This window comes from Copadichromis virginalis, linkage group LG17 (assembly GCF_057382275.1).
Source record: "Copadichromis virginalis isolate Kocher_CV1m ecotype Utaka linkage group LG17, C_Virginalis_male_GT1.1, whole genome shotgun sequence".
In the NCBI taxonomy this organism is placed as follows: domain Eukaryota; kingdom Metazoa; phylum Chordata; class Actinopteri; order Cichliformes; family Cichlidae; genus Copadichromis; species Copadichromis virginalis.
The window spans coordinates 1,989,613-2,004,559 of record NC_140634.1 but is presented as its reverse complement, the minus strand read 5'-3'; the positions used below and the strand labels follow the sequence as shown (position 1 = coordinate 2,004,559).

Sequence of the window (14,947 nt, the reverse complement as noted above, 5' to 3'; positions counted from 1 at the left end):
AGTTCAGGGTCTGCAGCCTTAAAGGCCGCATTTTAAGGCTGATTACGTCACAGCGACGCGACGAAGGCTGTCCCAATTCAAAGGCTGCTCGAAATGCGGCCCTCAAATGCGTCCTTCATTTCCCTGAATTTTAAGGATGGGTCTGTGTAGCCTTCGTGGCCCAACATATCCCAGACTTCATAGCGCGGCGGTGGGTGTGGATAATTTTGCCGAATAAAAAACGGCGGAAGCGTTGACTGAACTGTCAAAAGTAAGTACTGAATATGATGTCACTTATTTATGTGCGAATGTTTAATAATGAAGAACATTAAAACATTCCTGTTGGCCACATGTCGGCAAAGTTACAAACATAAGCAATGTTTGTACTAACTTGGTTTTAAAGCCTCTACTTCTAAATATATATATAGTCGACCTTAATCTGACAGAGAATGTGATGATTTATGGATAATTAAAGTCAGTCATATATCCACAAACACAACAAGCTGAAAGTCAGTGATGCTGCTCGGTCCTGAACATCACGGCACAAGCAGGATTCACTGCACTGTTAATGTGAGCTATGTTATATTGCTGCCTCTGTTCGGTGGTGTCGAGCCAAACGGACTTTAACGTGTGTTTGAACGAGCTGACGGTTCACTCGTTAAGCTGACAGAAAGATGCTTCAATCACAGCAGTCACACATGTGTCCACTGCACCATCTGGGACTCTTCTTGTTTACACTCGTAATAACACAAACACTAAATCCTCCTGTTTGTAGCAGTGTGTACACCTGAGACTGTCACCTGTCTGTCTGTCCTGCACTCTCTCTCTGTTTCTTTCTCTCTGATTGTGGAATAAAAGTATGAACGTGTGTTTATAAGTTACACTTGTGTTTGAATCCTGCAGCTTATCACACATTTGATTTCCATGTGTGACAACTGCAAGTGTCCAGAGTGAGGACAGACTGAGGGACACACTGCTGCACATCATCTGTGAGGCTTTGCACCCCTGATGATCCACCAGGACAATCTCAGCAGTATGTGAGGAAGAGGAGGAGGAAGAGCCAGCAGCAGCTGACAGATGGAGAGAATAGACAGACTGTTCCCTGTTTGTGAAGGACTGCTAGGAAAGTTTAACATGACTGTCTGTGCTGAATCAGTCTTATTAGGTAATGTTCAAATAATGTGATCATCCCAGTGTTTCCAGTGTGGGAGAAAGTACTCAGGGCCTTCAAGCTACACACTATGAAAGGCAGCAACAAGTTTAATGTTCAGAAACCTAAAGTATGTATCAGCAGCAGAATGGAACTAAAAATAAATGTTTGTTTCAGTTCTATGAAGCTTTGAGTATTTTGGATCGGCATCGTGGTGGGGGGCGGCATCACGGGCATCGGCAAAAAAATAAAAAATTGCTGGTACTCATGCTGCCCCGACGTCAGCCAGCGCATATTGGGAATGGCATAGGCACCGATCGGTTTTCTATTGCCCATTTGCTGGGAGTAAGGGCGCCCTCTGTTTGCGAGGTGCGCCTGCTGCTTGCGGCACAGGGAGGAGAGGGCGGGGCGGCGGGTGATTCTCTGACCGGCTGGAGCAGCATCTAATAATCCACCCCAAAATAAAACAAAATAAAAACAAACCAACAAACACAAAAACCAGACATTATGATACAGACTTATAATTTGCACCGATGTTTTTTCAAAATTCTATACGTAAAAAGTGAGCGCGAGAGCCCTCGGTGTGCCTGCTCGCTGCTGAAGTCAAAGTAAACTTTATTGTCATCTCCGCTACAGTCCAGTATATAGAGAGACGAGATGACGAGGCTCCAGTTACAGCAGTGCAAGTAAACAAACAATAAATATAAGACCAGTAAGAAAATAAATATACACTTTAGGACTAGAGGTAAAGGGATCAATAACAATTTAAAATATATAATTTACAGGTTGATGATTTAAAGTCTCACACACAACACATCGAAACATTGAGGGGGGCCGGCTGCTTCCAAATAGAGCACATTTCATTCATAATGCTGTAAATCCAAGCCCATTATGTGTTCATGATTTGAATCCTGGGTTGTGTGAAATCCTAGAAATAAACCCTAGACAAAGTGAATCTGTGAACTAAGGTGTAGGTCTATTAGGTTATGTTGTGGTGATCCTTGAGTTGGGGGATGGGTGTTCATACTGTGCAAAATTAAAACCAAGGTGGAATAGAAAAGTTCAAAGCCATCAGGTGCTCAGTTTAGAAAAAAAGAAAAGAGGAGGAGAAACGAAAGATACAGGCAAGCAGATGTGTGATTGGATAATGGCAGGTTATGTATCCTGAAACAATCAGAATACTTTATTAATCCCTAAGGAAATTATGTGGGTTACAGTTGCTCCAAGAACTGGTAAAAATAGTAACAGTAACAGACTAAACTCCAAACAATACATTATGTTACAGATTTTAATATTAATTAGTCATTGTCAGTTGTTGATTTGTCCTGTTCTCAATGTACGACGAATTATGATGGCTGTTTGGTAGTCGTTTGCATACTATGCATACTCTCTCTCTTCGCGTGTGTGTGTTTCTGTGGTGAAATTCAGTATGGTTCCGACAACAGTTTTATGTTAATGTACAATCGTTAATTTTTATGTATGTGTGTGTGTGGGAGTGGGGCGCCAGAGGGAGTGTTCGTCCAGGGCGCCAAACAGGCTAAGACCGCCACTGCTGTCAAAGGTACTTGTCTTTGAGTGAAGATTTAAGGTGACAGGACATATAAATAACTGCAACTTGAGTCTCTGACCCAGAGTTCAAGCTCACTAATCAATCTATCTGACAATACATATAATATTGTCCATATTTTCACCACAGGGAGATGATTTTAGTCTCAAGAACAACATTAGCTAATTGTTATTTACTAACTAATCTTAAATGAGTGTTCAGCACAGAAAGGAAGCCCAACAATCATGTTTACAGTCCTGTGGTCTCAGCCTCAGATACTCAACTAATCAAAGTGATGTCATGACAAAAATGAATGACCAACAAAACATTTTTTCTCCTTCATTTCTGTCACACAAAGCCGTATGAGACATTTCTCGCGGTTAGTATCATGGTTGCTAGGCAACCTGAACAGCGCGACGAAGGCAAGACCGTCCCATTTCACAAGCCTCTCACTTCCGCACTTCTCGTACGCACCGTACGTAGTACGCGTAGTGCGCGTACTTCAAGCGTGCAGTCTCCTAATTGGGACACAGCCCCTGAATTGAGATACAGCCGCAGTCGCGTCTGCGTGCGTAGTTGTCACGTGACTCGTTGACGTAGCAGACAAGTCCAATGACGTAAAAGTCTTTTATCGGTCCGCTTGACTGTCTTGCACAGACCTCCAGGAGGCAGGTCGGAGCAGAGCAGCGCTGCATTCCATCCAATCACATGAAGAAGCCACAGTGACGCCTTTAAGAACCAGAAATATGTTCGCTTTGACAGTTACAATCATGTAATCATATCTTTTTCTTCTCCTCGAGATTGTTTTTGTTACATTACCGCATGTAACCTGTCAAAATGTCCTAAAATAATGAATACTGAACGGAGTCTTTTGTGGGGATAACAGTGTGCCTTTATTTTCGCGTTACAGTACAAACAATAGCTGATAACTCGTACTGACATTACAGCGACCCCGTAACAACCTGAAACGTTCAAGTTACGTTATTTCATTCAGTTTCAATTATCAGCGAACATATACATGACCACAGCAACTTTTACCGACTGTCAACATTTACCGAATGTGTTATCCTTGATTGAAGCTCTGTACATTACAAGGTGTACACGAACGCAGCACTGAACTCCAGCAACTGTCATGGCGTCTTCCTTGAAGGGGGTTTGGTACTGGAGAAAGTAGCTGCTGTCACTTACCAGTTTCTCCGTATTAAAGCGCAGCTGACGTGGACTGAAGAGTTTTGGGGCGCCGGTAGTTAAAATGGGGACCGTCCATGCTAAGGTAAAGCTTATTTCATCCTAACCTTTAGGTGCATTTTATATCATGACCTCCCTGCCCAGTGAATGCTGCAGGCTACAGAGTCACCAGCATGTGTACTTCACGTACTGTCACACGCAGTTAGAAAATGACCAACAACAATAAAAAGCGACGCGTCAAACTGGTTGATTGCTCTTGTTGATTAAACGGTTACACTTTGCCTTTAGCTCACGTAACGAGGCGAAACGCAGGTTTTTCTCCGCTGGTTTGTCACCACGTTTTAGATAAAACTCCTGGTTATAGTGATTATATTTTAGGGACATTTGCGCCTTCGAGTATTTAAAGGAAAACACTAAAAATTCACACCTGTGTGAACATTATTTTCCAGTACTTGCCCAGACCAGTATTGTCATTCATTTGTCATGTCCCGCACGTATTTACTGCGTGTCAGGACTCCTGTCTTTGCTAGTACTCCACGTCCAGCGACTTTCACCGGCATCAGACACTCCTTCCTGAAGCTCCACCCACTGACCCTCTTGGCCTTTGTTTTCCAGCTGGTTTTTAAAGGTGTCATACGAAGGGTTTTTTCCAATTTGAGACTTTTTATTTCCTTCTTGTACTGTGACGTAAACCATTTCAAAATACAAAATACAGCATCAGACATGGAAAAATAGCAAATGTAACTTTTTTATGGACACTTTTTCAATTAAATATGTTGCAAAAGTCAAATTTGTTTCAGGTATCCTGTGCTTCCTTGCATTAATGCACTTTATTTGTCCTCGGTGCAGAGTCTGGATCCACTCCCAATGCATGGCCGGGACTTGGATGTCCACCCTGAAGATTTCATGGAGACTCCAGACCAAGGGCAAGACTCCAAACAGGAGATCCTTGAAAACAAAGATGTGAGTAGTTGTCAAAGCAAAACATGCTAGTTGTATGTTTCTATGGTTTATTGTTTTATGTCATGTATGTTCTGCAGCTTTGGATGTTCATATTAAACATGGCCAAGTATCAACTAAAAAGTTAAACTTTTAAGAATGTGACCGCGATCAGCCAAAAACTCAGGCCTCAGGTTGTCCGTACAGTCACAGTTGGATGTAGCCAGCTCATTTGCTTTGTAGGGTCATTGCTACAAGCGCAGCATGCACGTGGACAGGCAGAACGGCTCGCGAGCTGCCTGTTTGTAGGTTAGGGCTCTGTGAGGAACCACCAAAAATATGAAATGAAACTGTCAAGATGCAAACGAAGTGCAGACCTTAATTCAAGGAGCTGAACAAAATCTTTGCATTGATTGTTAAGAAGCTACAACAGTTTTATTTGTGTGAAATGTCTGGAGATGATTTCCCTGTTTCCAGTCCTAAATGTATATATGCTTGATAGTACGGTGCTGAGCATAGCTGTAACTAAGTGTTGTGCACCACAATAGTGCAAAGAATAATAGTAACTGTTGTGATCCTAACCAAACTCCACTTCATACAAGTGTATGAAGTGTAAACTGAATGTAGGATACAGTAAGATTGCCATAGTTCATAATGCAGTGTGTTGACTCAACCACGAGGTCATGCAATAGGATATGACCATCAGACACATGATTAAAAGTAGCAGTTTTTAAAAGAAAGTAAGTGTTTGGTGACGATGTGACTTTTATCCTTGATCACAGGTGGTTGTCCAGCATGTGAACATCCAGGGTCTGGGGAGAACCAAAGAGGATCTGCTTGGCTATGAGATCTCTGATGTTTTCCATGCCAAAAATCTCATTGATGTATGTCTCATAATTCTGCTTTTCATTAAGCCGTCACGGTCGTCTCAGTGAGTCTATCTGAGATCCGTAAATAACTGCAGAGGTCTTTTTTCAGGTGATGAAAAGAGCTCATGTCGCTAGGCAGAGGCTGCTCCGCCTGGGAATCTTCAAAGACGTCGAGGTTCTGATCGACACATCTGAAGGTAACTGATTTACACCTGCAGCCCAGAACAGAGCTTTGATTTCACCTGCTGTTCTCATGTGAAGCAGGGATGGTCTGTAAAAGTGACTGCATAGTGTGGTAAACACTCAGCTGACAGAAGCATTCTTTGTTCTGATTGGACCTCAGGTACAGACGCTCTGCCCAATGGCCTGGATGTAACTTTTGAGGTGACAGAGGTCAAGAGGCTGACAGGGAGCTACAATACCATGGTTGGCAACAATGAAGGAAGCATGGTGAGAGACGCAACAGCTGGCATGTTATTTAAGCTGCATGTGTTAACAGTGATGAATAACTTGCCCAGTTTGTATTAATAAAGACACTTATCATACCTCAGAGCTGCCTGTTTGACAGAGGTGTGTTTGTGACCCTCTGTAACGTCTCTCAGGTTCTGGGTTTGAAGCTGCCCAACATGTTGGGGCGAGCTGAGAAACTTACCTTCCAGTTCTCCTATGGGACCAAGGAGACGTCCTATGGCCTGTCTTTCTTTAAGCCCCAACCCGGACATTTTGAACGCAAGTATGTGCACAAAATCCCGCCTTTTGTGTTCTTGTTCTTTCACTGTTTTTTTCAGTTGGGCTCTTTTTTTTTGTTTTTTTTCCCCAAGACGGATCCTCTGTTCAGCCTTGTTCAGAAGGTTTTCAGTTTTTTGACAAATGGAGACATTATGTGATTTTTCTCATGTTCTTCCATAACTACAATCAGCTGCGTTCATATACACTTCACTCCGCTGTTAAACAGAGCAGGAATTTTTAGCACAGCTTTTCCAAACATGCTTTTATTTTGGATGCTTTGACTTTACACACAGAGAAAGAATTATTTCACAAGCATCAGAAACTGTCAGGGTTAAGATTATTAGTCCTCCTGATGTTTAGAGGTTAACTGCAGTGGTTTGAATCATATCTATGTAATGGACTCCAATTTGTTCATGCAGATTACACAATATGATTAATTATGGAGTTCCACAGGGTTCAGTGCTAGGACCAATTCTGTTTACATTATACATGCTTCCCTTAGGCAGCATCATTAGAAGACATAGCATACATTTACACTGCTATGCAGATGACACCCAGCTCTATCTGTCCATGAAGCCAGATAACACACACCAATGAGTTAAACTGCAGGAATGTCTTAAAGACATAAAGACCTGGATGGCCACTAACTTTCTGCTTCTTAATTCAGATCAAACTGAGGTTATTGTACTCGGCCCTGAAAAGCCTAGAAATATGGTATCTAAGCAGATTCTTACTCTGGATGGCATTACCTTGGCCTCCAGTAACGCTGTGAGGAACCTTGGAGTCATTTTTGACCAGGACATGTCCTTCAACGCACATATTAAACAAATATGTAAGACTGCGTTCTTCCATTTGCAGCATAATACTCCCACCGCCGTGTTTCACCGTGAGGATGGTATCCATCTGGCTGCATGCCTCTGCATTCTTTCTCCCAACATAAGCAGAATCTCTGTGGCCAAAGAGCTCTAGTTTTATTTCATCTGACCAAAGGCTGTGCTTCCATTGCGCCTAGTCTTTTTCCAGCTTATCTTTAGCAAGCTTCAGTCTGGCTTGGTGGTGTCTCTTCTGCAGAAGTGGAGTTATTGATGGTCTACAGCCTCACAGTCTGTCTTCACTGATGGTACTGTCAGGCCCTTTAAGTTTGTGCAGCTTGCCCATTTGGAAGGGATTGATGCATCTACCACAGGTGTTTAACTGGACTTCACTCAATGACCAGGCAGAGCTTTTGTTTCTCTTTCCTCTTTAATCCTCTTTTCAGCCATAGATGGAAAAACCAGCTGCCTCCCTTTATTTTATAGACACATCAGTTCCACACAGTCTCCCTGCTGGTGACTACTTGTTGAAGGAATTATACTGGTTTCTTTCCCCGCATGTGACAACTTCCTGTCATTCCATAGTTTGTCTTCTTTTCTTTCCCGGACAGAAAAATAGACACAAGATTAGTTCCTGGCTTGCCTACCAAGCTGTCACTGTACTTGTTGCCTCAGGGTTCACCGCCTCCTAAATTCCTGACTTGGCTAAGTCCTTCACTGGTATCTGGGCAGTTGTTCTGGAGTCTGTAGATGCATTCAGCTCAATTGGATTCACTTCAATCCCAAGAAAGGCACCGGGAAAATTTTTACCAAAACCTTCAGTTTCATAGGTGCCTAATATTTTGTCCTGTCTGCGGTATTTGCTGTCACACACTGTTCCTCATAGTCACAGCTTGCTGTGTTTAACATGTGTTGATCATAATTATTGATAGTCCGGTACAGTCAGTGCATTGTTTGGAATTGTGCAACATGTGTGTTATTGTTTTACAGAATAGCATTTTCAAAATGTGATACTAGCAGAAGGTGGCCAGTAGGTGTCACTGTGGCAGTGGGAGTCGGACTGGTTCGAAACCTCATTACACAAATGCTTTGAGCATTTCAAACCTGGATATGTTGTAATTGTTTTGCACCTTTTGTGCAGTTTGAAGGCTGAGGTTAGAGAATCATGCTGATGCAAAACTGTCTGTCCTGTCTGGTTCCCCCATTAAAATCCATTCGTACTGTACAGTGGCTTCTTTAAGATGTGGTGATCTATAAATATACATAAAAGTTTGTACTTATAGTCTGTACCCACCCCTCCATCGAACTACCATATGCTACACAAAGGCTCTCTGTAATATGAAGAAATTGTCCTAGGACTGGCTGGGGAACTCCAGGCCTCGAGGGCTGGTGTCCTGCAGGTCTTAGATGTGTCCTTGATCCAACACAGCTGATTCAAATGGCTAAATGACCTCATCAACATGTCTTCTCCAGAGGCCTGGTGATGAACTAGTCATGTGATTCAGGTGTGTTGACCCAGGGTGAGATCTAAATCCTGCAGGACACCGGCCCTCGAGGCCTGGAGTTTCCACCCTGTCCTAAAAGTTGATGTATGAAAAGTAATTCATGGTCATTTGTTGTACTTGTCAGTCTCTGCGAGGTTATAGACACAATGAGCCTTCAGCGTTACTTATCATAGTGGAACAGCTAATCATGTAGACCTTGCAGTACCAGAGTTTTTCCTTACTGGAGTTCTTTGTTTTTTCCACCATTTCCCCCAAACAGGTTTCAGCCACAGCCAAAGGAAAATCACCTGGAGTTAGTTTAATGAGGAACTCACAAAGCTTTGTGGCATTTTCTGACAGCAGTCGTTCTTCTGATTTGTCATTTAACTTGTTTCTTACGCATTCATCTACCAATAGGCATCTATATGTTGAAATATGTGCCGTTGTCTGTTTCAGCCTCACCCTCAACATGTACAAAGTGACGGGCCAGTTTCCATGGAGCTCCTTGAAAGAGACTGACAGAGGCGTATCTGCAGAACTGAATGTCAGTGGAAACGATATTAAAAATGATGACAGTTACTGGGAGAGGGAAGGAGTAACATTTGTGTCTCTCTGCAGTTTCCTCTTGGCGTGACCAACCACACGCTGAAGTGGGAGGGTGTATGGAGGGAGCTGGGCTGCCTGGCGCGCAGCGCTTCCTTTGCTGTGCGAGAGGAGAGTGGACACTCACTGAAGTCTGCTCTCTCTGTATGTCACTGAATTACTACGGTTCCTTTCAACATGTGCTTTATTATCATGTCGTGAGAGTTATTGATTATTGATGATTGCACCAGTTCAGCAGGTCTCCTGTTGGTTTTGTTTGCAGCACACTGTGTCAGTTGATTCAAGGAACTCTGCCATCTTTCCCAGCAGAGGTGCCTTACTTCGCATCAACCAGGTAAGTGTGCGCACATAAGTACACTCGTAAACGTCTGTCTGCCACACTTTTGGCTCTTGACATTAGGTTTGAAAAAGTAGCAATCCCCACATTTGCCTCACCTGACCTCTGAGAGATACGTCAGGTACGATGGACAGACAGGCCGTATAGGGAAAAATGGGCGTTTCTTCCAGGTCTAAAGGCGTTGCCACAGTGGGTGTGCCTTAGACCTGAGTACAAGTTTTATGAGAAAATGAGCCTTCGCTGATAAATCACTAGATTCAAGTCTTCCTAAATATAACACCGTGGTCCTTTTTCACTCCAATCTTCCCCCAAAGGATCTTTATACACATGAGCCTGAACTCTGTTCTTGAAGAAAAAAGTAAAGTTTTAGCTGTGAGATTTTTTTTACTACTCTTCCATTGAATGATATTGTTACCAACATCAAAATCATAATGATCAGTAGGTGTGTTGCAGGATTGTAACCGAGTGTGTTTGTATGTGTAGGAGCTGGCTGGATACACTGGAGGAGACGCCAGCTTCTTGAAGGAGGATTTTGAGCTGCAGCTCAACAGACGGCTCTTCTGGGATTCTGTAAGAGTGAAATAAGTCACACATGACCCGTTCAGTATGATTCTGTAATAATATCTGTGTTATGGAGGGTTTCACTTGGTCATTTTATACTTGATTACTCAGGCTGTGTGTATGTCAGCCAACCAGCAGGGGACAAAAGAGTTGGCTGTTAAACTAAATGTGATGTGTATAAGAAACGTTTTATGTCCCCTCAGGTTTTGTCTGCCTCTCTGTGGGGTGGGATGCTGTATCCCATTGGAGGACAGCCGTCCTGCATAGCTGACAGGTATGCCTGATTTCTCCAAGAGCTGATGTCTGACTTTGACTCACCAGCACTGCTACAGTAGATCAGCAAGTAAACTGAGCTTTCTGAGCAGTCAGTTACTCCAAATGAAATATAATAAAGCTGATTTATTGTGAGTTTGGTATGAAGGAGGACAATTATTTTTATAATTTGTCTTTTAGACTTTTGTACTTACCAGTAGAACTGCTTTCCTACGGCTTTCTTTACCCAGTTTTTGTCATTTTGTCATCAAACTGTCGCCTGATGGTGAAGTCATTTTGTATTTTGTCCAGGTTTTACCTTGGAGGCCCAACTAGTGTACGAGGATTTGGGATGTACAGCATCGGGCCACAGAGTGAAGGTAAAGTCCATTGTGACATCGATAACAGACATCACCAAGTGTTCTGTCACAAATGTTTGAACACCTGAGAAAGAGCGGTCTGCAAACTGTGAGCTGTTTTTCTGTCACGAGGCTTACGTTAGTTAAATTGTAATGCGGTACGTCTGTGTTACATTGTTTCCAAATGATGTGACAGCCTGAACCAGACGGATACATAGGAATCAGTCCGTTTACCAAAAGGTACAGGTTTGTAACTCTGTGCTGTCTGAATGTGGATGGACTCCCATGCAGCATATTAACAAGCAGTACAAATACAGAGCAGATAGCTCAGTAGGTAGAGTGGTTGCCCCATGATCGGAAGGTCGGGGGTTCGACTCTACTGAACAGCTACCCTGAGGTACCCCTGAGCACCTACACACTGCTCCCCGGGCGCTGCATTGGTGGCTGCCCACTGCTTCACTGGGCGAATCCCTACGGGGACTAACACATACACATTAGAGCTTAGCAGCACAGAAGAACAAAAATAGACAGTTCACTGTGGTTCCTCTGTGTGTTCTAGGTGACTACCTGGGTGGAGAAGCATACTGGGCAGGTGGTCTGCACCTCTACACTCCTCTACCATTCAGACCAGGCAAGGGAGGCTTTGGAGACCTTTTTAGAACACATTTCTTTCTCAACGCAGGAAATCTCTGCAACCTCAGCTATGGTGGGTGAACACTGTCGTCTGTGAGATTCAGCTTTTTCTTTTTGCCTCTGTCTTTGATTCGTTTGCCTGTTTGTGGCTCTTTCACAGTAAGATATAATAAGTTCGTTTCCATCTGGGCTTCGTGACAATTTTATTTACATTTTTTTGAGGAAAGTTTTTTTCTCAATCAGCTGTTACTGTTTAACAGAAATGATGCCATGAATCTGTAGTGTGCAAGTTGTGCTGCATCATTGTTCCATGTTATGTTGTGCAGGTGACGGTCCACGAGCACACCTTCAGAAGCTAGCTGAGTGTATTCGCTGGTCGTACGGAGCGGGCATCGTACTGCGGCTTGGAAACATCGCCAGACTGGAACTCAACTACTGTGTGCCCATGGGAGTTCAGAGTGGGGACAGGTGGGGGTCCGGTGCAAAATGACTACTGCATTTTACAGGGTTCAGGGTTTTTATAGATGCAACATGGAAAGGGCATGGCTAACTGGTTAGCAGTTATTGAATTTTAAAAGTGTAGGAGGACTGTCCAAAGTCAGGTGATGATGGCGTTATTGTATCAGATGAAAAAAAAGAAAAATGCTGAAACTACCTCAGTGAATGGCACAAACTGGGACTACTTTCTACCTAATGTGGTAACGTAGATGTGCAGTGAGTGCAAAAACAGCCCAGCCTGCTTTCAGTGCCAGTAAGGAGTCTACAACAGCAGTGTGGTAGTGGTGGTCCTGAGGCAGTAATCAATGTTTTTATGAGAGCACAGTGCTGCACAGAAACATTAGATTCAGAGTATTGTACAGAAGAAACACGGCTGTATGTAAACTACAGATAACCTTCCAGCTCGTCCTTAACTCTGCACGTTTTTGGCTCGATATCGATACCTGACATAACTGATTTTACGTCAATAACAGACTAAAAATATAGCGTCGAGCTTCATGGTAGCAGGGTTTCTGGGAAATGTCTCGTTAAGCGTGAGAGCCTGCCTCCGGATTTCCCGACTTGTGTTTCTCGTCTCCTCTGTAGGATATGTGACGGTGTCCAGTTTGGAGCTGGAATTCGTTTCCTGTGACCTCATCTGTCTGCCGCCCCGAGTCCTCCAGTCGCTGATGTGAAAAGGGAAACGTTTTGTCATTGTCACCTGTAACTTGTCGTAGACTGTGTAACACTAGCATGGATCCTGGATAAAAATGTGCCTGACCTTGCCAAACTCTTCTTTTACATGCAACAAAATGATAGTTAGACATTTTACAGAACTCAGCTGATTGGTCAGTCAGACGCAACCTGATATAAAATGTGTTTAGCAGCTCTGTAAAATACCCAACACGGGTGAAAAAGCGTCTCAGCAGTCATTGATCGATGATTCCTCTTCCTGGTTTCTTTGCTTTTCCTTTGTTTGAGGTCAGCAGCACTGGCACCTTGTTTGTGGTAAAATAATCCAACCAAGTTGTTTCCCGTGACAACACAAAATAAAGAATTTCCAGAATGTTTAAAGATGTTCTGGGCATGCAACATGCCATCTGCTTCTCCAGGAGCATCACATGTTAATCATTTAATTTGACAGTTAAACATACACCGCACGCTCTCTCCTGAGTTGGCGTGTTTGCTCGAATTGTACTTGATGGACTGCAGTATAGAAACCAGCACTTTTTTTGATCACAACGGTGGCGCGGGAAGGAAGCGAAGAGGAGCGGCGTTCCCGTGCTCATCTGTCAGACGTGCAGAGGCGGGAACCCTCCCCCGAGCAGCATCCACCAACAGTGCTCTTACCTCTTTTTGATGTTGTTCAAGCTATTCACAAATAAATCACATCTGCTCCCTGCTTTCTTTCCTCTCCCCTGTTTGGTGTCTCAAACACACACTCAGAATGGGATAAAAGTAAAAGAGGCGGGTAATCGCCCTGTTTTATACCTTTTAGTGGGTTTGTTTGAAGCTCTAATAAGAGCTGCAAATTGATACCACGGACGTGTGCCAATATTTATGCATTTGTTTAAATGATTCTCACAGTAAACATTTTCTTCAGTAGCGCTGTCTCTCTTGACGGTTAGGGCTCTGTGGCAGTGGCCTGGTTTTTCATTTCATAACAGCAAATGGTTCTCTGTTAGGTTTGACCTTGACTAGATTGTTTTGGACCACAGCCTTTACATCTGTTAATAAATCTGAATCTTATTTGAGCAGGTAATAACATAGAATAGAATAGAATTCAACTTTGTTGTCATTGCACATGCACAGGTACAGGGCAACGAAATGCAGTTTGCATCCATCCAGAAGTGCTTTAGTGATATAGATATATTACAATATATATTAGCAATAGTATAGATATGTAAGTATATTACAGAAATGGGTCTATTATGGTATGTTATAATGTACACGGTATGAAGTATGTTGTGAATATTCTATAACTATAAGTATGTACAGGCTGTAGTGAGTACAAGCTATGTACAGGATATGAACAGGATATAAATATGAAAAACTATACAGAATATGAAATAAATAACTTTACAGAATCTGAGATATACAGCTATACAGAAATGGGAACTATGCAAGTTGTAAACAGTTGTAGGGTTAAAGATTATCGAATGTACAGAATGATTATTTACACAGAGCTATACAGTAGTGCAGTTAAGATAAGTGAGGGTGTAGATAGTTTCTACAGAGGCTATATAAAGTGCTAGTGGTTGTGAGTGAGTTCAGTCCATGTTATTATTGTGTGTTTGAGGGTACAGTTGTCCATTGTGTGTGTGTGTATGTCCAGTCCATGAGTTAACGTGGGTCAGATGTCAGGAGGCAGAGTTCAGGAGTCTGACAGCTGTGGGGAAGAAGCTGTTCCGGTACCTGGTGGTCTCCTGTAGCGCCTCCCAGAGGGCAGGAGGGTGAAGAGTCCATGTGATGGGTGACTGTGGTCTTTGATGATTTTCCCAGCCCTTTTCAGACACCGCTTCCTGTAGATGTCTTTTATGGCAGGAAGTGGTGCTCCGGCGATGCGCTGGGCAGTTTTCACGACCCTCTGCAACGCCTTCCGGTCCGAGGCAGAGCAGTTCCCGTACCAGACTGTTATACAGTTGGTCAGGATGCTCTCGATGGTGCAGCGATAGAAGTTCACCAGGATGTCTGAGGACAGGTGGTTCTTCCTCAGAGTCCTCAAGAAGAAGAGGCGCTGGTGAGCCTTCTTGACCAGCTTGGAGCAGTTGGTCGTCCAGGTGAGATCCTCGGAGATGTGGACTCCCAGGAACTTGAAGCTGCTCACACGCTCCACAGCCGTCCCCTTAATGTGGATGGGTGGATGTGGGTCAGCATTCCTCCTGTAGTCCACGATGAGCTCCTTGGTCTTCTCGGTGTTAAGCAGCAGGTTGTTTCTGTCGCACCACAGCCAGACGATCCACCTCCTCCCTGTAGGCGGCCTCATCGTTGTCCAGGGTGGGGGGGAGACAGGATTTGAAGTGTGCTAG

General features: G+C 43.5%; 1 protein-coding gene across 1 annotated transcript; it reads left to right on the top strand.

The window, feature by feature from the left end:
• Positions 1–3,503: 3,503 nt before the first annotated feature.
• On the top strand, positions 3,504–13,320 carry samm50l (sorting and assembly machinery component 50 homolog, like). Its single transcript, XM_085436676.1, has 15 exons — positions 3,504–3,948; positions 4,713–4,826; positions 5,585–5,686; positions 5,781–5,868; positions 6,015–6,121; positions 6,274–6,404; positions 9,153–9,240; positions 9,315–9,443; positions 9,562–9,633; positions 10,120–10,206; positions 10,401–10,471; positions 10,762–10,829; positions 11,368–11,514; positions 11,768–11,909; positions 12,525–13,320. Exons 1-15 carry the CDS (start codon positions 3,928–3,930, stop codon positions 12,568–12,570), a joined length of 1,413 nt encoding a protein of 470 aa, XP_085292802.1. The 5' UTR covers positions 3,504–3,927; the 3' UTR covers positions 12,571–13,320.
• Positions 13,321–14,947: the final 1,627 nt, after the last annotated feature.